This window comes from Erythrolamprus reginae, chromosome 2 (genome assembly GCF_031021105.1).
Source record: "Erythrolamprus reginae isolate rEryReg1 chromosome 2, rEryReg1.hap1, whole genome shotgun sequence".
Classification (NCBI taxonomy): domain Eukaryota; kingdom Metazoa; phylum Chordata; class Lepidosauria; order Squamata; family Dipsadidae; genus Erythrolamprus; species Erythrolamprus reginae.
In genome coordinates, this window is record NC_091951.1 from 339,806,591 (window position 1) to 339,829,598 (window position 23,008).

The window sequence follows — 23,008 nt, forward strand, 5'->3', positions numbered from 1 at the left end:
TACAGTGGGATCTAGCGCTTAGGTCATTGGATATGAGTACTCCAAGGTCTTTGACAGAGTGAGGGTCATCTACAACTTTGTTTCCTCCAATTTTTTATTTTGTATTCCGATTCTTGTTGCCAATGTGTAAGAGAGTGCATTTGTTGGTTGAGATTTGAAGTTGCCAGTTGTTTGACCATTCTGCTACAGGGTCATGGTCTTTTTGAAGGGCATCAGCATTGTCAGTGGTATTACATAGTTTAACATCATCAGAAAATAGAACACAGTTGCTTATAATATGATCACAAATATCGTTTATGTAGAGTATGAAGAATGTTGGTCCTGGAACACTGCCTTCAGGGACACCACTGTTGAAAATGAGTTTGAATTCAGCTCATCTTTTATATTCTTGTCAAGAATGAACTGTGGTTGTAATTAGGAATGAAGCTAGGGTCTTCAATGATTCATCCTACTACAACAAAGGAGTGCGTGTATCCTTATAGAATTGAAGATCTTGTGTTTTCTTCTTCTTCTCATTGGTTATTTTGCTGAAAAATGCACTTGGTTTCTTTCAACCCATTTCAATTTAATACGATTAAGAGTAGTTTTGACCTGCAAGAGGCATCAAGTTGGTTGGTAGAGCCCCCTGAGATTCAAGTCGGTGTGGTTAAGAGGCCAATCAGATCTGGTATTGAATTGAAAACCAACCAGAAGAGAAGAACCATTCAAGCTGTGCTTCTTAACCTTGACTCCCCTGCAGAGATGTGAGATGTTAAGAGTACCTGTTATTTTTCCATTTGAAAGAATTTCATAGGATAGTCTGGAAAACAGCTCTTAAAGTCATTGCAGCCAACTGGACAATGTTGGTATGGTTTATTGATGCCCTTAAATGCAATAAATCTATATAAGGAGCCGGGGTGGCGCAGCACGTAGAGTGCTGTACTGCAGGCCACTGAAGCTGACTGTAGATCTGAAGGTCAGCGGTTCAAATCTCATCACCGGCTCAAGGTTGACTCAGCCTTCCATCCTTCCAAGGTGGGAAAAATGAGGACCTGGATTGTGGGGGCAATAGCCTAGCTCTGTTAAAAAGTGATATTGCTAACATGTTGTAAGCCGCCCTGAGTCTAAGGAGAAGGGCGGCATAAAAATAGAATAAAATAAATAAATAAATAAATAAAATAATAGATTCATTAAGATGTGTTGAAGATATTCAACCTACAAGAGAACGTCACTTGGCATAAACTTCTGTATTATTTCATCCCACCCTTTATCAACTCTGTAAAGCGTTTAAATTGGTTTAGCTGCCAAGTGAAATAAAAAATGATACAGACTCACTGGAAATCATTCTGTGCTAATAAATATCCACCTTTCCAGGGATGGGCTACTGGGGTTTCACAGGGGTTCAGGAGATCCTCTAGCTAGAATTCTGTGCAGTTTTGAGGACCCCCAAATCCCACTGCTAGCTGGTCCCATTAACCTGCACCTAGGCAAAAAAAAACCCCAAAACATGAATACAAATTAGGCGAAACCACACTCACCATGAGTGACTGTGAAAGGGATCTTGGAGTCTTAGTGGATAACCAGCTAAACATGGGCCAGCAATGTGCAGCAGCGGCTAAAAAAACCAACACAATCCTAAGCTGCATGAACAGGGGGATACACTCCAAGACCAGAGAGGTAATAATACCACTCTATAAGGCCCTGGTCAGACCGCACCTGGAGTATTGCATCCAGTTCTGGTCACCACACTTCAAAAAAGATATAGAGACTCTAGAGAGGGTGCAGAAAAGAGCAACTAAAATGATAAGGGGACTAGAGACCAGGTCATACGAGGAAAGGTTGCTGGAACTGGGGAAGGATAGTCTAGTAAAAAGAAGGGCTAGGGGGGACATGATAGCTGTATACAGGTACTTAAGGGGTTGCCACGGAGAGGAGGGGGACACACTGTTTTCCAGGGCACCAGAGGGCCGGACGAGGAACAACAGTTGGAAATTGACCAAGGAAAGATTCAACCTGGAGATAAGAAAGAATTTCCTGACAGTGAGAGCGATCAACCAGTGGAACGGCCTGCCAGCGGAGGTTGTGGACTTCCCAACTTTGGACATTTTCAAGAGGAGATTGGACTGCCATTTGGCTGGGGTGCTGTAGGATTTCCTGCTTAGGCAGGGGGTTGAACTTGATGACCTGTAAGGTCCCTTTCAACTCAAATAAATAAATAAATAAATAAATACATACATACATACATACATACATACCACAAACAAACAAACAAACAAACAAACAAACAACAAACAAACAAACCCCAACCTTCCCAGGAATCCCGATGCGTCCCATTTTAGATGCAGCTAAGTGCATGATGTGCCCAGAGACTCAGGGAGGGCGAAAAACGGGCCTACCGGAAGTTCGGGAAGGTTGGATACAGGCCCGTTTCTTGTCTCCAGAGGGCCTCCCGAGCCTGGGGAGACCATTTTTACCCTCCTGAAGGCTCAAGGAAAGCCTCCGGAGCCTGAGTATGGTAAAATGCTGCCCCCAGGTTAGGGTAAAATGCCAGCAGGAGGCCAACTAGGCCATAGCAACCCAGCAACTTGGCAGGGAACCTCTTGCTAAAATTTTTCAAGCCCACCTCTGCGCCTTTCTCCTTCATGTCCCAGTATTGCTCCGTACCAAGATTCAGGATAGATCTTTTACATGTTCTAGAATCATAAAGGCATTATTACTATAGCTATAGCTGTCAATGCATTTGGGGAAGAGTACCCCAGCTTTTCAGACCAGCCTATGAAGAGAACATGGAACTGGGAGCCACGAATTGGACAAAAATGCTCCAAAAGAAGCATCATTCAGGTTAAACAGCTCTCCCTTGGATTATAATGGCACCTTCATGGCACCGGACCAAATTATCTCAGGGACCGCCTTCTGCTGCACGAATCCCAGCGACCAGTTAGGTCCCACAGAGTGGGTCTTCTCCGGGTCCCGTCAACTAAACAATATTGCTTGGCGGGACCCAGGGGAAGAGCCTTCTCTGTGGTGGGCCCGGCCCTCTGGAACCAACTCCCCCCCCGAGATTAGAATTGCCCCCACCCTCCTTGCCTTTCGTAAGCTGCTTAAAACCCACCTCTGCCATCAGGCATGGGGGAATTGAGACCCTCTTCCCCCTAGGCCTTTACAATTCTATGCATGGTATGTATGTATGTATGTTTGGTTTTTTATATTAATGGGTTTTTAATTGTTTCTAGCATCAGACTACTATTGTACACTGCTTTATTGTTGCTGTTAGCCGCCCCGTGTCTCCGGAGAGGGGCGGCATACAAATCCAATAAATAAATGAATGAATGAGTGAATGAATGAATGAATGAATGAATGAATGATTGATTGGATTTGTATGCCGCCCCTCTCCGTATAAGAATATTCTGAACAGTGAAAAAGCCTAATTCAAATATCTGTTCTTCTCCCGAAGTTCTTCCACAGCAGAGCTAAGCCTGAATTAAGCCTTGAGGGCTGGATATTCAATATTATACAAATTACACCTTTTTTTTTTTGAAGCTAGGCAGCTTGGCTCAGCATGATAATGTTTTCCTAGGGGCTTTGCTGAGTACTTAAAAAGCATAGGCCATATGCCTCCAATCTCAGTGTGCATAACTTTTGCATACGGTAATGCAAACCTAGAAATATTTATTGGGATGTGCAATTGTACAAAAGGGTAAGGCAGCTCGTTTCTCACCCAGATTGTGCCCAAACTATTTCAGTTAACTGACATCCTGCACACAATGAGATGCCGTTTGGTTCCTCTTCATGGGCTCCCATCTGGGATTGGCAGGTGGGAATGAGGACAAGAGCTTCTGATTTCCTGATGGATGTGCCCAGGGCTTCAAAAACTTGCAGGGGACTCTTCATTTTCCTTGCATCTGGTCACCCAAGACCCAGCTCCAACTACATTTTAATTCCATTTTAATGAACGGATCTCAGACCATTTCTTGAAAGCCGCCATCAAATTTAATGTATTCTCCCAAATGAACGTATCACTTGGATTAACACATCTTCCAGTTATAGCACCCAACCTTGAGCATTAATTTATGGTTAGAGAGGCTTTGATAAGAAAATCGTTTTATGGCTATCAAAAGCAGGAAGGAGGTGATGGATTTTTTATTTTTTTTTTGCATTTGCAAGCTATTTAGGATGCAGTTCAGTAAACACTTTATTGGGATTATTATTTTTGCTTTTGCACATACGCACGAAGCAAAAAAAATGAAAAATTGGGAGAAAAAAAGATGGTGGCATCCATAGGACTAGCGCCATAGTGGCGACTGGAACCGTAGCAGCCGCGCATAAATTGCGCAATCTCATGGCCGTATTCATTAAATGACTACTATCTATACCCCAGTCAAAAAATTATGAAATCTTTCAGGGGGGAAAAGGCCATCTACCTCCATGCTGTGGCATAGAGTTTCCACACAGGGGTAAACCTTGAGTTTGACTCCAGTGAGATTTTATCTTTGATCTATCTATCTATCTATCTATCTATCTATCTATCTATCTATCTATCTATCTATCTATCTATCTATCATCTATCTATCTATCTATCTATCTATCTATCTATCTACTATCTATCTTATCTATCTATCTTATCTATCTATCTATCTATCTATCTATCTATCTATCTATCTTATCTATCTATCTATCTATCATCTATCTATCATCTATCCTTATCTATCTTATCTATCTTATCTATCTATCATCTATCTATCCATCCATCCATCCACCCACCCACCCACCCACCCACCTATTTATTGGACTTATATGCAGCCCCGCTCCAAGGACTTGGGGTGGCTTACAACATATAAAAAACAATATAAACTCCCTAATCCAATTAATTTAACTAATTCAACTAAAAAACCCAAAGCATTAAAAATCAATAATTCCTATTCACCCCACAGCATACATTACATGTTGTCGGTCAGGGGGCTAGAATATAATGGGCCCAAGCCTGGTGGCATAAATGAGTCTTCAGACTCTTGCGGAAGGTGAGGAGGGTGGGGGAAGTATGAATCTCTGGGGGAAGCTGATTCCAGAGGGCCGGAGCCCCCACAGAGAAGGCTCTTCCTCAAGGCCCTGCCAAATGACATTGTCTGCTCTAATGCGAAACAATTCAACACCTCTCCTCTTCTACAGAATTACAATTTGTGTCAGCTTCTGGAGAAGTTTTAAAGTCCATCTTTAAAGTGTTGAGAACCAGGGCCTTCCAAATCAACAGATGCTCCTATTTCAGACACTTTGGAAACATGAAAATTATTATCTATGAGGTTATTTGGTTTTCAGCCAATTTCCTGGTAATTTAGAATTATATCCTTGAGCAATCCGTTACCAGGATAAAAAAAAATATATCCCTGAATACGCACATGCTGGGCATTTGAAAACTCTTTTATTTCCTTTCCCATTCCACTCCTTTCTGAGGATAACCAGCGGGAGAGAAAAGCCAAACATCTTTAGAACTAGTCTGTTTATCCTCTTGAGATCTAAAAGCACTCCAGCCCACTTGGGAAAGCTTGCGTTTAAAACCCGCAGAAAGAAAATGATTGCTTTTAAATACAGCTTGAATAGAACGACATAAACATGAGTTCTATAATTGAGAGGAGGCAGCTGAATGTCAGCTCAACCCAATCTGCTCATTGTGAAATATAGTGTTTCTTTTTCAGTGGGCAGCGTTATCAAGCAAGTCTTAATTTTAGAGGACGTCCTTTTGATAGTTGTTAGCAAAGGAGACCAAAATGTTCTGATGTTGTTGAAGCCAATGTTGAGGTAACAGGGCAGAGATGGTGAAAATGGGGTGCTGGGGAAAAACAAAAGATAACTTTCAAAGAGAGGGATGTGTAATGCTGCAACTTGGGCGTCCTCCTCGATCCACAGCTCACATTAGAGAAAAATCTTTTCAGCTGTGGCCAGGGGGGCATTTGCCCAGGTTCACCTGGTGCACCAGTTGCGGCCCTATTTGGACCGGGAGTCACTGCTCACAGTCACTCATGCCCTCATCACCTCGAGGTTTGACTACTGTAATGCTCTCTACATGGGGCTGCCTTTGAAAGGGGTTCAGAAACTTCAGATCGTGCAGAATGCAACTGCGAGAGCAATCATGGGCTTTCCCAAAAATGCCCATGTAACACCAACACTCTGCAGTCTGCATTGGTTGCCGATCAATTTCCGGTCACAATTCAAAGCGTTGGTCATCACCTATAAAGCCCTTCATGGCACCGGACCAGGGTATCTACGAGACCGCCTTCTGCCGCACGAATCCCAGCGACCGGTTAGGTCCCACAGAGTGGGCCTTCTCCGGGTCTCGTCAAGAAAACAATGTCGTTTGGCGGGACCCAGGGGAAGGGCCTTCTCTGTGGCGGCCCAAAACCTCTGGAACCAACTCCCCTCAGAGATTAAAATTGCCCCCACCCTCCTCGCCTTTCGTAAGCTCCTAAAAACCCACCTCTGCCATCAGGTATGGGGGAACTGAGATATTCTTTCCCCCTTGGCCTTTACAATTTATGCATGGTATGTTTGTTTGTATGTATGTTTGGTTTTTTAGCTGTTTTAGTATTGGATTTACATGCTGTTTTGTTACTGTTGTTAGCCGCCCCGAGTCTGCGGAGAGGGGCGGCATACAAATCCAATAAATAAATAAATAGAATGGAATGGAATGGAATGGAGTGGAGTGGAGTGGAGTGGAGTGGAGTAGAATCGAATAGAATCGAATCGAATCGAATCGAATCGAATAGAATAGAATCGAATAGAATCAGAATAGAATCAGAATAGAATCAGAATAGAAATAGAATAGAAATAGAATAGAATAGAAATAGAAATAGAAATAGAAATAGAAATAGAATAGAATAGAATTCTTTATTGGCCAAGTGTGATTGCACACACAAGGAATGTGTCTTTTGTGCATATGCTCTCAGTGTACATAAAAGAAAAAGATACATTTGTCAAGAATCATGTGGTACAACACTTAATGATTGTCATAGGGGTCAAATAAGCAATGAGGAAACAATCAATATTAATAAAAATCTTAAGGATACAAGCAACTTGTTACAGTCATAAATGGGAGGAGATGGGCAATAGGAATTATGAGAAAAACTAGTAGTAATAGTAGTGCAGACTTAGAAAATAGTTTGACAGTATTGAGGGAATTACAGTAATACCTCATGATACGAACTTAATTGGTGCAAGGAGGAGGTTCGTAAGACGAAAGGTTCGTAAGACGAAACATTGTTTCCCATAGGAAACAATGTAAAGTCAATTAATCTGTGCAACTAAAAAAAAGGCTTTCGGCGACTGCTGGGAAGCTGCGCGGCTGTTTTAAAAGGTTCGTAACTCAAACAAAGTTCGTAAGAAGAGGCAAAATTTTGCTGAACCCCGGGTTCGGTTCGGGAGGTTGCTGGGAAGCCCCCCCAGGCCGGCTGCGACCTTTTAAAACACCCGCGCCGCTTCGCAGCTGTCTCCTGAAGCCGGACGCTAAAGCCGAACTTCTGCGTTCGACTTCGGGAGACAGCTGGGAAGCGGCGCGGGTGTTTCAAAAGGTCGCAGCTGGCCTGGGGGGCTTCCCAGCAACCTCCCGAACCAAACCCGGGGTTCAGCAAAATTTTGCCTCTTCTTACGTACTTTGTTCGAGTTACGAACCGGCGTTCGGGAGGCTTCTGGGAAGCCCCGCCGCCCGGCTGTCACCTTTTAAAACAGCCGCGTGGCTTCCCAGCAGTCTCCGAACGCCGGTTCGTAACTCGAAAAAAGTTCGTAAGAAGAGGCAAAATTTTTCTGAACCCCGGGTTCGTATCACGAGTTGTTCGTAAGACGAGGGGTTCGTATCTTGAGGTATCACTGTACTTGTTTAGCAGAGCGATGGCGTTCGGGGAAAAACTGTTCTTGTGTCTAGTTGTCTTGGTGTGCAATGCTCTGTAGCGACTGTTTTGAGGGTAGGAGTTGAAACAGATTTATGTCAAGGATGCGAGGGGTCTGTAAATATTTTCACCACCCTCTTTTTGACTCGTGCATTATACAGGTCCTCAATGGAAGGCAGGTTGGCCGCAATTGTTTTTTCTGCAGTTCTGATTTTCCTCTGAAGTCTGTGTCGGTCTTGTCGGGTTGCAGAACCAAACCAGACAGTTATAGAGGTGCAGATGACAGACTCAATGATTCCTCTGTAGAACTGTATCAGTAGCTCCTTGGGCAGTTTGAGCTTCCTGAGTTGGTGCAGAAAGAACATTCTTGTGCTTTTTTGATGATTTGATGACCATTTTAGGGCTGAAAAAAATCTTCTTTGGAGGGAGTAGCAATGAAAACAACCCTGCAAAGACAGAGTGGCTGGAGAAAAAACTACTTTGGGGTAGCAATGAAAATAAGCCTACAAGCTAGGAACAACTGGGAAGATTGTTAGCACCTCATTAGGGCTGGAAAAAAAGTTTCAAAAAAGCTACATTCAGAGTGTAAAATGTACGCAAATTTCCAGCCTCTTTTAGGGGGGAAAGATGTGTCTTATACTCCAAAAAATATGGTGCATAAGATCCCTGCATATAATATAAAATATGGTGCATAAGATCCCAACCTTAATATTAAACTTAATATTAACCGCTCCAAACTTGACTGTAAAAAATATGACTTTAACAATCGAGTTGTCGAAGTGTGGAACTCATTACCGGACTCAATATTGTCAACTCCCAACCCCCAACACTTCTCCCTTAGACTCTCCACGATTGACCTCTCCAGGTTCCTAAGAGGCCAGTAAGGGGCGTACATAAGTGCACTGGTGTGCCTTTCGTCCCCTGTCCAATTGTCTTTCCTTATCTCATATGTCATATATATTCTCTCCTTATCTATATATCTATATCTATATCTATATCTATATCTATATCTATATCTATATCTATATCTATATCTATATCTATATCTATATCTATATCTATCTATCTATCTATCTATCTATCTATCTATCTATCTATCTATCTATCTATCTATCTATCTATATATATATATATCATATATATTCTCTCCCTCCCATCTACTTCTCTTCTTTTTACTTTCTATCGTCATATATATTACTTAATGTCTATTCTCTTCCATACGTATTGTATATTGGACAAAGAATAAATAAATAAATGAATGAATGAATGAATGAATGAATGAATGAATAAATAAAACCTATTCTAAGGTCACTTCAGGCATTCCCACTTAAGCAACTGATTTTGCTACAGAACTAACTTGTGCAAGCAAACAATTCATTTGTTTTTCCTCTTCCTGCTGGTAACATTTTTATTTTTATTTTTTAAATTTGAAATAGCAAACAACTGATCTTTAAGACAAAGGAACACCAGCAACAAAGTAATTAAGTTGTGCTAAATATGTAAATAGTGAACGAAGCTTTGTGACCCAAGCGGTTTCTATCATGATTGACTTAAAATTGATGTTAATTGGACAATGAAGTATTAATGATTTGCACAGGGAGCCGTTGCAGCCAAGCAATTACATTAACATACAAATCTCATCCGTCACATTATCAATCCAGGCATGCCCTTCGGGGATCACATAACATTTGACATAATTGTATCCTAAATTGATTTAAAACTAACAAATGAGAGCATTTTATAAAGTCCTTCCAGTAATCATGCAAATGGCAAATGAAAATACTAGTATCGCTCGTGTTCCTGCTTCAGCTAAATGTACTGGGATTAGAAACGTATTGTCCTTTTCCTAATGAGCAATTAATGCAGGCTGAATAATTACTAGGGCTGTATATAGTTCAAAACAATTTGGAAGAAGGTCTCGCGGGAATATAGAGCTTTGGCTGTTCCTTAAAGTTTGACTATTTTTTTTTTGCTGGCGTTTTAGCAAATGTGTAGCTGTTTCAAGCGCTGGGCAATCAATTCCTTAATGCAGCCACAACGGGTTTATTTTTTCCCCCAGGATTATGTACAGGCAGTCCTTGACTTACAACCTGTGAAGGGCTCCGCATCGCCGGCGCTCCCAGTGGGCTCTTGGTGACCGGCGTGGGTGCGCCCATTGGTGCAACATTTAACAATAACAATAACAACAGCGTTTAAAGGGACCTTGGACGTCTTCTAGTCCAACCCCCTGCCTAGGCAGGAAACTCTACACTCCTTCAGACAGATGGTTATCCAACATCTGCTTAAAAACTTCCACTGTTGGAACATTCATAACTTCTGGAGGCAAATTGTTCCACGGATTAATTGTTCTCACTGTCAGGAAATTCCTCTTCAGTTCTAAGTTGATTCTCTCCTTGTTTAGTTTCCACCCATTGCTCCTTGTTCTATCCTCAGGTGGTTTTGAGAAGAGGTTGAGTCCTTCTTTGCGGCAACCCCTGAGATACTGGAAGACTGCTATCATATCTCCCCTGGTCCTTCTTTTCATTAAACTAGCCATGCCCAGTTCTTGCAATCGTTCTTCATATGTTTTAGCCTCGGATCCCCTGATCATCTTTGTCGCTCTTCTCCTCACTCTTTCTGGAGTCTCAACATCCTTTTTGCATTGTGGTGACAGAAACTGAATGCAGTATTCCAAGTGTGGCCTTACCAAAGCCTTATAAAGTGGTATTAACACTTCACGTGATCTTGATTCTATCCCTCTGTTAATGCAGCCTAGAACTGTGTTGGCTTTTTTGGCAGCTGCTGCACACTGTTGGCTCATATTTAAATGGTTGATCACTAGGACTCCAAGATCCCTCTCGCAGTTACTACTGATGAGCAATGTACCACATATACTGTACCTGTGCATTTTGTTTTTCTTGCCTAAATGTAGAAGCTTACTTTATTTGGCTTCTGCTTATGCGCAGAATGTGAAATCTTGTGCATGGACACTGGCGCATGAGAGATTTCACTTCCTGCACATGGGCAGAAGCCAAATCCCATGCGGGCAGGCACATGCACATGTCAGGGCCTAGGCAGGGGGTTGGACTAGAAGACCTCCAAGGTCCCTTCCAACTCTGTTCTCCTCTCCTCTCCTCTAAGTTGCTGAAGTTAGACACCCCTGCTTTAGTCCATTAAACCCAGATTCTCATCTCATCTCTCACCAGACTTCAGTCCCCATCAGGCTTATCAGGCATCACTCTGACAACCCTGTTGCAGATTTTTAAACCCCCAGGGTCCCTCTCTATAGGGCACAAAGCGCTATCTTTGCCTTATTAGCCTAATGATTTACATTGACTGGAGGTGAATGTCAGATTTGCAGCAAGAAGGAAAGGTTATACATTTGTGTGTGTGTGTGTGTGTGTGTGTATGTGTGTGTGTGTGTGTTGTTCCCCATGCTTTGTTCTAAGGCCCCACCTTTGAAGCTGCTATTTGAGGGAGTGGTAATGTCCATCGAGGCAGTGAGAATTTTTATTTTATTTTTGGCCATGCAAATAGCAGTTTCGTAAAGGCATTGAAGGTTTGTGTTGGTTTTCTATTTTTGCTGCCTCCCACGCTGGTTGTGATTCCATTCTTAGCCAGGCCTGTCTGGTCTGCTAAAGCTTGAGGCATTTCAAACCACCTGTAAAACACAAATGTGCATTTGCCATTCCATCTAGCTTTGCACTGTGCAGGCTGCTTTAAAAAGGGCGCCTGCTAGCTTGGGTGTGAAAAGGGAGCAGAAAGTAACCACTGAGGATGATTAATTATGATAGATACAGAGAGAGAGAGGCGGGGGGGAGAGAGTGAGAGCGAGAAAGAAAGAGAGGGAGAGAGAGAGAGAGAGAGAAAGAGAGAGAAAGAGAGAGAAAGAAAGAGAGAGGGAAAGAGAGAGAGGGAGAGAGAAAGAGAGAGAGAGAAAGAGAGAGAGAGAGAGAAAGAGAGAGAGGGAAAGAGAGAGGGGGATAGAGAAAGAGATAAAGAGAGAGAGAGGGGGAGAGAGAAAGAGAGAGAGAGAGAGAAAGAAAGAGAAAGGGGGTGAGAGAAAGAGAGAGGTGGGAGAGTGAAAGAAAGAGAGAGAAAGAGGGGGGGGGGAGAGAGAGAGAGAGAAATAGGTCTGTGAATTAGGAATGTTTAAATAATAAAATAGAATTGAATAAGAGTTGGAAGGGACTTTGGAGGTCTTCTAGTCCAAGCCCTGATTTAGGCAAGAAACCATATACCAGTGATGGCTAACCTTATTGTTGTTGCCTGCAATGCAATGCAGTGTGTGCAATCCACTTGCGCCTCACATGGCCCCATGCATGCATGCACGACTCCCCACTTCCCGAACTTCCATTAGGCCCGTTTCTCACCCTCTCTGAGTTTCTGCACTAGTAGCGAGTTGCTACCGGTACGGTAAAGGATGCCGCACCAGTAGCGATCGCTGTGTGTGCAGTTTCAGTTATCTTTTATTTATTTATTAGAGTTGAAAGGGACCTTGCAGGTCATCCAGTCCAACCCCCTGCTTAAGCAGGAAATCCTAAAGCACCCCAGCCAAATGGCAGTCCAATCTCCTCTTGAAAATGTCCAGAGTTATGAAGTTCACAACATCCGCTGGCAGGCCGTTCCACTGGTTGATCGCTCTGACTGTCAGGAAGTTCTTCCTTATTTCCAGGTTGAATCTCTCCTTGGTCACCCATAAACAACATTTTACGGGGTTTTAGTTTTAGATAATGTTTTAGTTTTAGATATATTATATATGTATTAGATTTATTAGATTTGTATGCCGCCCCTCTCCAGCAGCTCACAACAATGAAAACAATACAATGAATACAAATCCAATATTTAAAAACAGTTTAAAAACCCTTATAAAAAACAATCATACAAACCAAACAAACCATGCATAAACCTCTATAGATAATGTTCGACTTCTTATCGTTCTGTGCCTATTTATATTGTATTTTTATTATTGTTGTAAGCCGTACTAAGTCCTTCAGGATTGGGCTGCATAGAAGTCGAATGAATGAATGAATGAATGAATGAATGAATGAATGAATGAATGAATGAATGAATGACCGACCAAACAAACAAACAAACAAACAAACAAACAAACAAACAAATTTATTTATTTGAAGGTTCTCCGATTTGCACAGAATCTTAGCTAGAGGTTCTCCTGAACCTCTGCAAGCCCCCCAGCAGCCCATCCCTGATTACGGTATCCATTAATAATCATGGTTTTTTTAAAAATCTCTTTTAGCTTTTCTGGGAGAAGCGGCTTCAAGGCTTGAGTGCATCAGATGTCAGTGAGCAAATCATAAAATCCATGGAGCTCCCTAAAGGCCTTCAAGGTAACTTCGAGGTTTCAGTGGAATCCCTTTGAGCAGATGGATTTAGTGGTGTAAAATCCGTGAATTGAAGCACAGGAAGTCTGTTCGCACATCCTGCCCGGGGAATGCTGGGAGTTGAAGTCCTCCCATCTTAAAAAGTTGCCAAGTTTGAAAAACACCGTTCTAACCAGTGGTGGGCATGAACTGGAATGATTGGAAATGCCGTTCCGGCAGCTGAAACGGAGCACTTAGCCTTGCTTTGCACGTGCAATCAGAGCGATTCTGGTAAAAAATTACCAGGTTTTTTGCTTCTGCTCATGCGCAGAAGCAAAGAAACTGGCAACTTTTGCTGCTGAAAGAACATCTGTAGGTGAAATTTCGGCTGCTGCGCATACACAGCATCTGGAATTTCGCTGCGACACCTAGAGCGGCAGCAGGCAAAAGCAGTCTGCCTGAGCTCCAGCCACGCACCTGCTCTCTCGCTCCGCAGAAGAGAGAGAAGCCTGCGGTGCAGGAGAGCACCGAGCAGTTTGCGTGGCCGGAACTCAGGGCCACCCGGCTTGTATGCTCTCAGCGCCCCTGCAGGAGGTCACCAGAGCAAGGTAAGGGCTGGATGGGCCGCTCGCAGCATGGCGTGGCGGGCGGCAGCATGGCAGAGCAGGTGGGGGGGAGAAGCCGCCGAGAGAGGAGGGCAAACGGTTTATTTATTTATTTATTTATTGGATTTGTATGCCGCCCCTCTCCAGAGACTCGGAGCGGCTAACAGCAACAATAAAACAGTGTACAATAGTAATCTAATACTAAAAACGATTAAAAACCCATTAATATAAAAACCAGACATACATACATTCATACCATGCATAGAATTGTAAAGGCCTAGGGGGAAAGAGGATCTCAATTCCCCCATGCCTAATGGCAGAGGTGGGTTTTAAGTAGCTTACAAAAGGCAAGGAGGGTGGGGGCAATTCTAATCTCTGGGGGGAGTTGGTTCCAGAAGGTTGGGGCCGCCACAGAGAAGGCTCTTCCCCTGGGTCCCGCCAAGCGACATTGTTTAGTTGACGGGACCCGGAGAAGATCCACTCTGTGGGACCTAACTGGTCGCTGGGATTCGTGCAGCAGAAGGTTCCCCAGTCACTGGTCAGTATCCGGATGTAACATGTGCATGCGAGAGATAGTAGTAATGTTTGCACTTCCGAACCTGTAGGTAAGGTAAGAGAAACCCACCCCTGAAGCAAAGTTAAGGTGGGAAGCCAGATTCACTGAATCTGGCTTCTTTAACAACTGCAGAGATTTCATTTAACAACGGTGACAAGAAAGGTCGTAAAATGGGATAAAAGTCACTGAAGAACTGTCTCACTTAGCAACATAAATGTTAGGCTTCACAATGTTAGGACTATCTACAGCAGGGGGTCTTCAATCTTGGCAACTTTAAGCCTGGTGGACTTCAATTCCCAGAATTCCCCAGTCAGCAAAGCTGGTTGGATAGATAGAATCCTTGAAGGGAAAAGAATCTGCTTACCAGGTATTCATTTGGCTAGCGTCCTTAGTCTGGTCAGCTTCCAGCACATAATTTTATCCCCTGGTTAGGGCTTTAAAAAAACTTTATTTGGAGAGAGTAGCAATGAAAGAGTTTGCAAAGCAGTAAGAGCTGGGAACATCATTAGCACCTGGAAAGAAACATTCGGAGCAAATAGAGCAATGAAAAATCCCTGCAAAGACTTAGGGCTTGGAAAACATTCTTCACAGAAAGTAACAATGAAAGAACTTGCAACTGGTAAGAGCTGGGAACATCATTAACACCTGATTAGAGCTGGAAAGAAACATTTGGAGCAAGTTAGACCAGTGGGGGGAAAAACCTGCAAAGACTTAGGGCTTGGAAAACATCCTTTGGAGAGAGTAACAATGAAAAAGCTTGCAAGCCAGTAAGAGCTGGGAACATTTTTAGCACCTGGTTAGGGCTGGAAAGAAACTTATTCAGAGCAAGTTAGAGCAATGAAAAAAAAAAAACCTGCAAAGACTTAGGGGTTGGAAAACATTCTTTGCAGAGAGAAACAATGAAAGAGCCTGCAATATAAGATCTGGGAAGATCGTTAGCAGCTAGTTAGGGCTGGAGAAAAAAAAAGCTACATTCAGAGTATAAGACACCCAAATTATCAGCCTCCTTTAGGGAGGAAAAAGGTGTGTCTTATACACTGAAAAATATGTGTTATATCCATACTGGCAGTATTTGCTTGTTAACAGACTGAGTTTTATGCTAAGCTTTGAGGACAGAGATCTTAGTTGGCATTTTTGATAGCAAATCCAGCTCTCTGAATATGCCGAGTTTTAATGAGCCGATTTTGCATTCGCCTCTCTAGGAGTGGGCCCCGGGAATAGCGATGACACCCTCTTGTCGGCTGTGGCCAGCGCATTGCACACGAGTTCTGCGCCCATCACGGGACAACTTTCGACCGCCGTAGAGAAAAACCCAGCCGTGTGGTTAAACACATCGCAGCCTCTCTGCAAAGCCTTCATTGTTACGGATGAAGACATCAGGTGAGTCCTTCACCGACCGGGATCCTAGCAACACACTGGGCTCTTTTTGGAGACATGCAGATTCAACCTGGGCAAGTTGTTGGATTTCAACTCCCAGAATTCCCCAGCCAGCCATAATCCCAAATTTCATCCCGGTTAGCCCGTTTCTTTAGTTCTTTCCAATCTCTGTCCCTCAAAAATTCTGAATATCTGGTGGTACCTTTGTGGTGGTACAGAAAAGTGTACTCTGTTTTCTGTAGATATCTTTATTTTAAAAATGAAGAATAAATCTTCCATCCTTCCTGCCAACTCCTTCTCTCCCTCCTCCTTCCTTCCCTCCCAGCATCTCTCTCTCTCTCTCTCTCTCTCTCGCTCACTCACTTACTCCTTCCGTCTCTCCTGCTCCCTCTGTCCCTTTCCCTCCCTCCCACCTGCCACCTCCCTCTCTCTGCCCCCTCCTTCCTTCCTCCCCCCTCCCTCCTTTTCTCTCTCTCTCCTCTCTCCCTCATCTCCTCACACCAACTCTCTCTCTTGCTTTCCTCCCTCCCTCTCTTTCTCTCTCTCCCTGCCTCCTGCCACCTTCCTCTTTCTACCCCCTCCTCCCCTTCCTTCCTCTCTTTTTCTTCCTTCCCCCTCCCTCCTGCCACCTTCTTCCATCCCTCCCTCCCTCCCTTTTTCTCTCTTTCTTCCTCCCCTTCCCCTCCTCCCTCCCTCCTTCCTTCCTCCCTTCCTCCCTTCCTTCCTTCCTCCCTTCCTCCCTTCCTTCCCAGCTTTTGCTGACACAACATTCACTTGGTGATGGCTCATAAACAAAGAAGTAAATCAACAGAGCATGCCGTAGGAGTTATGGGAGGGCATATTCCCAATCTTGCACCGCCAGGTCCAACTTGATTATGCTTGCATTTTTCTTTTTAAATGCTCCATTTACCTCTAGCTTTTAAGACTCAGATCATCTTTTATTACTGCTCTCCGTGATGGATTTCCTGCTGATCTCGTGGTAATTGCTGCAAGAAATGTGCTCACGATTTCGTTAGCTTGTATAGTAGCCCCGTTTTCTCTATTTTCAAAATATTGATACCTGGGCTTCAGATATTTATTAATCTCAGTGTTGAGATTATTCTTAAGTGCATGTTTAAATACTAGCCTTTGAGGTTTCCAAATGGTCAGGTGCTGGGCTTTGGGTAAACAACCGCGGTGTTTATTAGGCAGAAGCTGAGCAATAAAACGCCCACTCCCTCAAATGTTGGATATTTTAAAAGCATCGCATGGCGAAGAAAGAAAAGGGTAGGAATTTTCGCTCAGACTTTAAACAAACAAAAAATAATTACAATCTCATATGGAAAGAGATAGCCTCTGGTAAAAAAATGATTTTGGAAGTAAACAGGCAGCTCATTCACCCTCAAAATAGACCCAATCAGAAGTGTGGTTTGCAAAACTTCAGGAGTCTTATGGAAACACAACCTAGCTCAGTCCTTCTCAATTATTTGAAAGAAGAAGTAAACATTTTGCCACACACCCCAACTCTTCGACAGAATGATTGTTTACAATATTCAGCATGTTTTCGCTGAAAACGTTCAAACGGTTTATCCACGTGATTGGGGTGTAATGTGTTTAAGTGATGCCTTAATTTATTTGGCTTCATGCTGTCTGCTGCCAACATTTTTAGACACAGTAAACATACCGGTCTTTCCTCGTCTCCCACCATAGTCACAGTGAAGCCAAGCGCTACATACGCTTCGTCACATTTCCTCTTCTTAGCTTTCAGGAGACTTACATTTGTCTCATTATCTCCATCTCTCTCCTCCTTTCTTTTCATCCCTGTTAAATCTCTTTCCATGGTGTCTCTTAAGGGTTTGTTATCTGCACTTCATATCTCCTGGTCTGTGCTATGCTCTATTTTTTGGTGCAAAAGAACCCTACTCCCTGCAGCAAAAGAAGCATGTTCTCCAGGGTCACTTGCCCTCCCTGGCATTGCCGTGTGCCTCCCAGGAGGGCGCATCCCACTATTTGAGAAGTACTGACCTTACTTAAGAACGTGGTCACGGAACAAATTAAGTTCTTAAGTACAGGTATCACTGTATAAACTCCAGTTTAAAACCCACAATTCAAACAATCCAATCAACACACATGCATGCCATTCAGTACAATTCGGCCATGACACATGTCAAATTCATGGCCCCCAGGCCTGCCGGCAAAGATAGGTCTGTTTATTTTATTTTATTTTATTTTATTATTTTATTTTATTTTATTTATTTTATTTGTCAAACAATTATAGGGTGATAATTTGTACATATAAAACATTAGATAAGTAATGATAAAAAGTAGACAATAGGCAGGAAACCTTACACCACTTCAGACCAATGGTTATCCAACATCTTCCGCATGCACGAAGGGGAAAAAAAATCACAGAAATCTCTCTCTCTCTCACGTGTCCCCTCTTGAGATTTGGACACGTTTTTAATTCCTGCGCATGGCCGGAAGCAAAAATACACTGGGGACATGTGCATGTAGAATCATAGAAACATAGAAGTCTGACGGCAGAAAAAGACCTCATGGTCCATCTAGTCTGCCCTTATACTATTTTCTGTATTTTATCTTAGGATGGATATATGTTTATCCCAGGCATGTTTAAATTCAGTTACTGTGGATTTATCTACCACGTCTGCTGGAAGTTTGTTCCAAGGATCTACTACTCTTTCAGTAAAATAATATTTTCTCATGTTGCTTTTGATCTTTCCCCCAACTAACTTCAGATTGTGTCCCCTTGTTCTTGTGTTCACTTTCCTATTAAAAACACTTCCCTCCTGGACCTTATTTAACCCTTTAATATATTTAAATTTTCGATCATGTCCCCCCTTTTCCTTCTGTCCTCCAGACTATACAGATTGAGTTCATTAAGTCTTTCCTGATAGGTTTTATGCTTAAGACCTTCCACCATTCTTGTAGCCCGTCTTTGGACCCGTTCAGTTTTGTCAATATCGTTTTGTGGGTGAGGTCTCCAGAACTGAACACAGTATTCCAAATGTGGCCTCACCAGCATTCTATATAGCGGGATCTATATAGAAAATGTACACGAGACAACTGAAGCTGCATGCACAGTGCCCCAGTAGCAGCCAGTAACAACAATCCTCCCCTAAGTCCAAGGTGTGATATCATTAAGTGTTAAGCTGCCGAGGCATTCTAGGTTTGCCATTTTAGGTTGAGACATTCTACCTCATCCTTGTACAGTGGTACCTCTACTTAAGAACTTAATTCGTTCCAGGACCAGATTCTTAAGTAGAAAAGTTTGTAAGTAGAAGCAATTTTTCCCATAGGAATCAATGTAAAAGTAAATAATGCATGCCCATTAGGAAAGAAATAAAAGCTCAGAATTTGGGTGGGAGGAGGAGGAGGAAGAGGAGGAGGAGGACAGAGCGAAGGGAGCATTTCTTTTCTCTGGGCGCTGGCAGAGGTTTATTCTCTCTCTAAGCGCCCAGAGAAAGGAAAATGCTTCGTTCGCTCTGGACTGCCAAAGCCTCCTTAAGCTCCACCGAAAGGCTCCTCTGGCAGCCCAGAAAAGCCCGAGATGGCCTGGATTAAAGGGGGAATGGCAGGAAACTGGCAGAGCCTTTGTGCCACTCTCAAATTTCCTGGGAAATTTTTCCAGGCTCGGGTTTGTTGTGGTTCCGTCTGAGGCCCCTCAGGGAATGGCTGATCTTCTGTCGGTTTCCAGCTCAGAGGGAGAGGATGAGGAACAGGAGGTGCAGGCAGACGAGGAGGAGGAATCCCAGGCTGAAGAAGAGGGAGGACAGCCAGAGTCCCCCCAGAGGGAGCTCTCCCCAGCAAGCAGCCTGGATTCCTTAGAGGAAAATGCACAAGCCATAATTGATCTGCAACAGAGAAGAGCTACACAGCGAAGGGACCAATTGGCTAGGTACTTTCAGCATTAAAGAGGCAACAGCTGGGTTTGGGTGTGGTGCTCTTTGGAAAGGCTAAAAGGCAGACCCACCCTTCCTGGCTTGGTGAGTTTTATCTTTGAGAGTCATGGGACCTGGCTGTGAACTTTGGCGTCTTGGAATCCTGGTTTGTGCCTTTGACTACTGAAACCTTGGGGTGGGTGTGCCAGCAAGAAGCTTGCTGTATTGTCTGGACATCAGGACTCTGCTGTAAAGTATTATAGCCTGTCTGTTGGGAAGAACAGGTTTTCCTCTGTGTTTATTTTTTCCAGCTATAAAATACTTTTGCTTTTACCAGAGTGTCTGGCTGTTTTTTCCAGTTGGTGTTGAGGTCTGGGGGAACCCAGACAGAACAGGGAGGCAAAAATAATAATAATCTTGAACACCCAATTCTTATCTAGAAAAGTTCTTATGTAAAGGCGTTCTTAAGTAGATGTACCACTGTACTTGTGATATATCAGGTTGTAGGAGAGAAACTAACACTTCTACAGAAAGCACCAGATTATGTTTCTGTATTGGAGCTGGTAGTTTCAGTTTTTCAGTCCACCATGGAATAGTCATAGTGAGAGTATGGTAATGATAATAAGCCTTTCAGACCTGAAAATACACCGCTGGTGTTTTCCGATGCACTAAATTTGTTACTGTGATACTGTGCTATTTTCACTGCAATGTGAAGTTACACAAGTGACACTGATTAGTAGTCCTGGATCGCTATTCTTCCAAAGCTGCTAACAAGGGACTGGTTTATCCTTTTTTTTGGTAAACATAGAAACATAGAAGTCTGACGGCAGAAAAAGACCTCATGGTCCATCTTGTCTGCCCTTATACTATTTTCTGTATTTTATCTTAGGATGGATATATGTTTATCCCAGGCATGTTTAAATTCAGTTACTGTGGATTTACCAACCATGTCTGCTGGAAGTTTGTTCCAAGGATCTACTACTCTTTCAGTGAAATAATATTTTCTCATGTTGCTTTGGATCTTTCCCCCAACTAACTTCAGATTGTGTCCCCTTGTTCTTGTGTTCACTTTCCTATTAAAAACACTTCCCTCCTGAACCTTATATAACCCTTTAATATATTTAAATGTTTTGATCATGTCCCCCCTTTTCCTTCTGTCCTCCAGACTATACAGATTGAGTTCATTAAGTCTTTCCTGATACGTTTTATGCTTAAGACCTTCCACCATTCTTGTAGCCCGTCTTTGGACCCGTTCAATTTTGTCAATATCTTGTAAATTACTTCATTTTTGTAAATTAAAGTTAGGTGGACCAAATCACTGTTTTTTCAAACTTGGCAACGTTCAACAGTATGGATTTCAAACTCCCAGAATTCCCCAGCCGGCATTGGAACCTCCCTGGGTTAAATGAATCTTAGCAAGATGAATTATAAAAACTTGTTTAAGATTGATCTGTTTTTGGAAACATTTGAACTCAAGAAAAGGATACAGTTGCATGATTTCCAATAGTTTGTGGGGGCAGCCAAAAAAAAAAGCCAATGCAATCCTAAATTGCATTAACAGAGGGATGCAATCTAGGACTAGAGAGGTACTAATACCACTCTATAAAGCTAGAGTACTCCATTCAGTTTTGGTCACCACACTACAAAAAGACATTGAGACTCTAGAGAGAGTGCAGAAGAGAGCAACCAAGATGATTTGGGGACTGGAGACTAACATACGAAGAGCCATTTGTCCAAAATGGTGTAGGGACTCCTTGAGTGGGTGGTGGCGGTGGTTGGACTAGATGACGTACAAGGCCCCTTCCAACTCTAATTAATCTAATCTAATTAATCCCACCGCCCCTCTGCTCTTTCTTATTTTCCCCACTTACTTTAGACTAAGCATTTTTGGGCTTCACCATGTGCCAAGTAATAATAACAATAACAATAACAACAACAACAACAACAACAACTATTATTATTATTATTATTATTATTATTATTATTATTATTATTATTTCTTTCCCCCCAAGTACCACTGGGATCACTTTCACTGGCTTATACCAGAGTCGTTGCAGCTCGATTTTTTTTTTTATACGAAGATCTAAAAATCGAGCTGCACCGACTCTGGCATAAGCCAGTGAAAGTGATCCCAGTGGTACTTGGCACGCTGGGCGCAGTACCAAACTATCTCTCTTTTTAAATATTTTTAAATATTTTAAATTTATTTGGATTTGTCGTGATTTGCTGTATCTTGCTGTGAGCCGCCCCGAGTCTGCGGAGAGGGGCGGCATACAAATCTAAATAATAATTAAATAATAATAAATAAAATCTCAGCAGACATCTGAAAACCATTGGAATTGACAAAATCTCCATCTGTCAATTGCAAAAGGCCGCTTTACTGGGATCGGCAAACATAATTCGCCGCTCCATTACGCAGTCCTAGATGCTGGGGAAGCACCCGACTGGTGATGAAATGCGAAATCCAGCATAGTGATCTCGTTTGCTGTGTTGTACTGACATAACAACAACAACAACAACAACAACAACAACAACAACAACAACAATAATAATTTATTAGATTTTTATGCTGCCCCTCTCTGAGGACTCAGAGCAGCTCACAACAATAAAACATTATATACAAATCCAATGTTAAAACAGTCTTTAAAAAACCCCTATTAAAACAGTCATACAGCCCAAACACACCATCCATAAAATCAAAGGCAGCTAAGGATATATCAATTCCTCCAGGTCTGGCGACAGTTTTCAAAAGTTTGCGAAAAGCAAGAAGGGTGGGGGCAGTCCTAATCTCCAGGGGGAGCTGATTCCAGAGGGTCGGGGCCACCACAGAGAAGGCTCTTCCCCTGGGTCCCGCCAGATGGCATTGTTTCATCGACGGGACCCAGAGAAGGCCAACTCTGTGGGACCTAATCAGTTGCTGGGATTCGTGCGGCAGCAGGCGGTCCCGGAGGTATTCTGGTCCGATGCCATGTAGGGTAATGTAATGTAAGTGTAATAGTTAACACAGCATGGGTTTCTTTCCCCCCATTATTATTTTTGCCTCGAGCAGAAGTCTATCGACTCATAAAATAACGTCTCTAAAGGATCTTTTATAAAAAGCATTTCTCATATCCTGCACTTGCCAGCAGAGGGCACTCTAAAACCACAGTAGAAATTCTGTTTAATCCACCTTGAAGACTCGCCTGCTTTAAAAAGCTCATATCTGCTTCTCATTTCTAGCCAGCCGTGCCATATTAATTATATATATATATATATATATATATATATATATATATATATATATATATATATATATATATATATATATATATATATATCGGCATGAATGGTTGATTCATTTGCATAGAGGGGGATCTTTTTTTCCCCTCCTCCACACAGTTCTGCTTCTGCAAATTAGGACTGGAAATCAAGCTGAACACTTTAATGGACAAATCATTTG

The 23,008-nt window shown here is 42.7% G+C and overlaps 1 protein-coding gene across 1 annotated transcript in view; it reads left to right on the forward strand.

Annotated features, from left to right (window-relative positions):
- Positions 1–23,008, forward strand: part of MBD2 (methyl-CpG binding domain protein 2) — a 40,806-nt gene that overhangs the window by 4,493 nt on the left and 13,305 nt on the right. The window contains exons 3-4 of the mRNA XM_070743545.1: positions 13,090–13,180; positions 15,517–15,694. Coding sequence (XP_070599646.1) covers positions 13,090–13,180; positions 15,517–15,694 — 269 coding nt within the window. The remainder of the gene's footprint in view (positions 1–13,089; positions 13,181–15,516; positions 15,695–23,008) is intronic.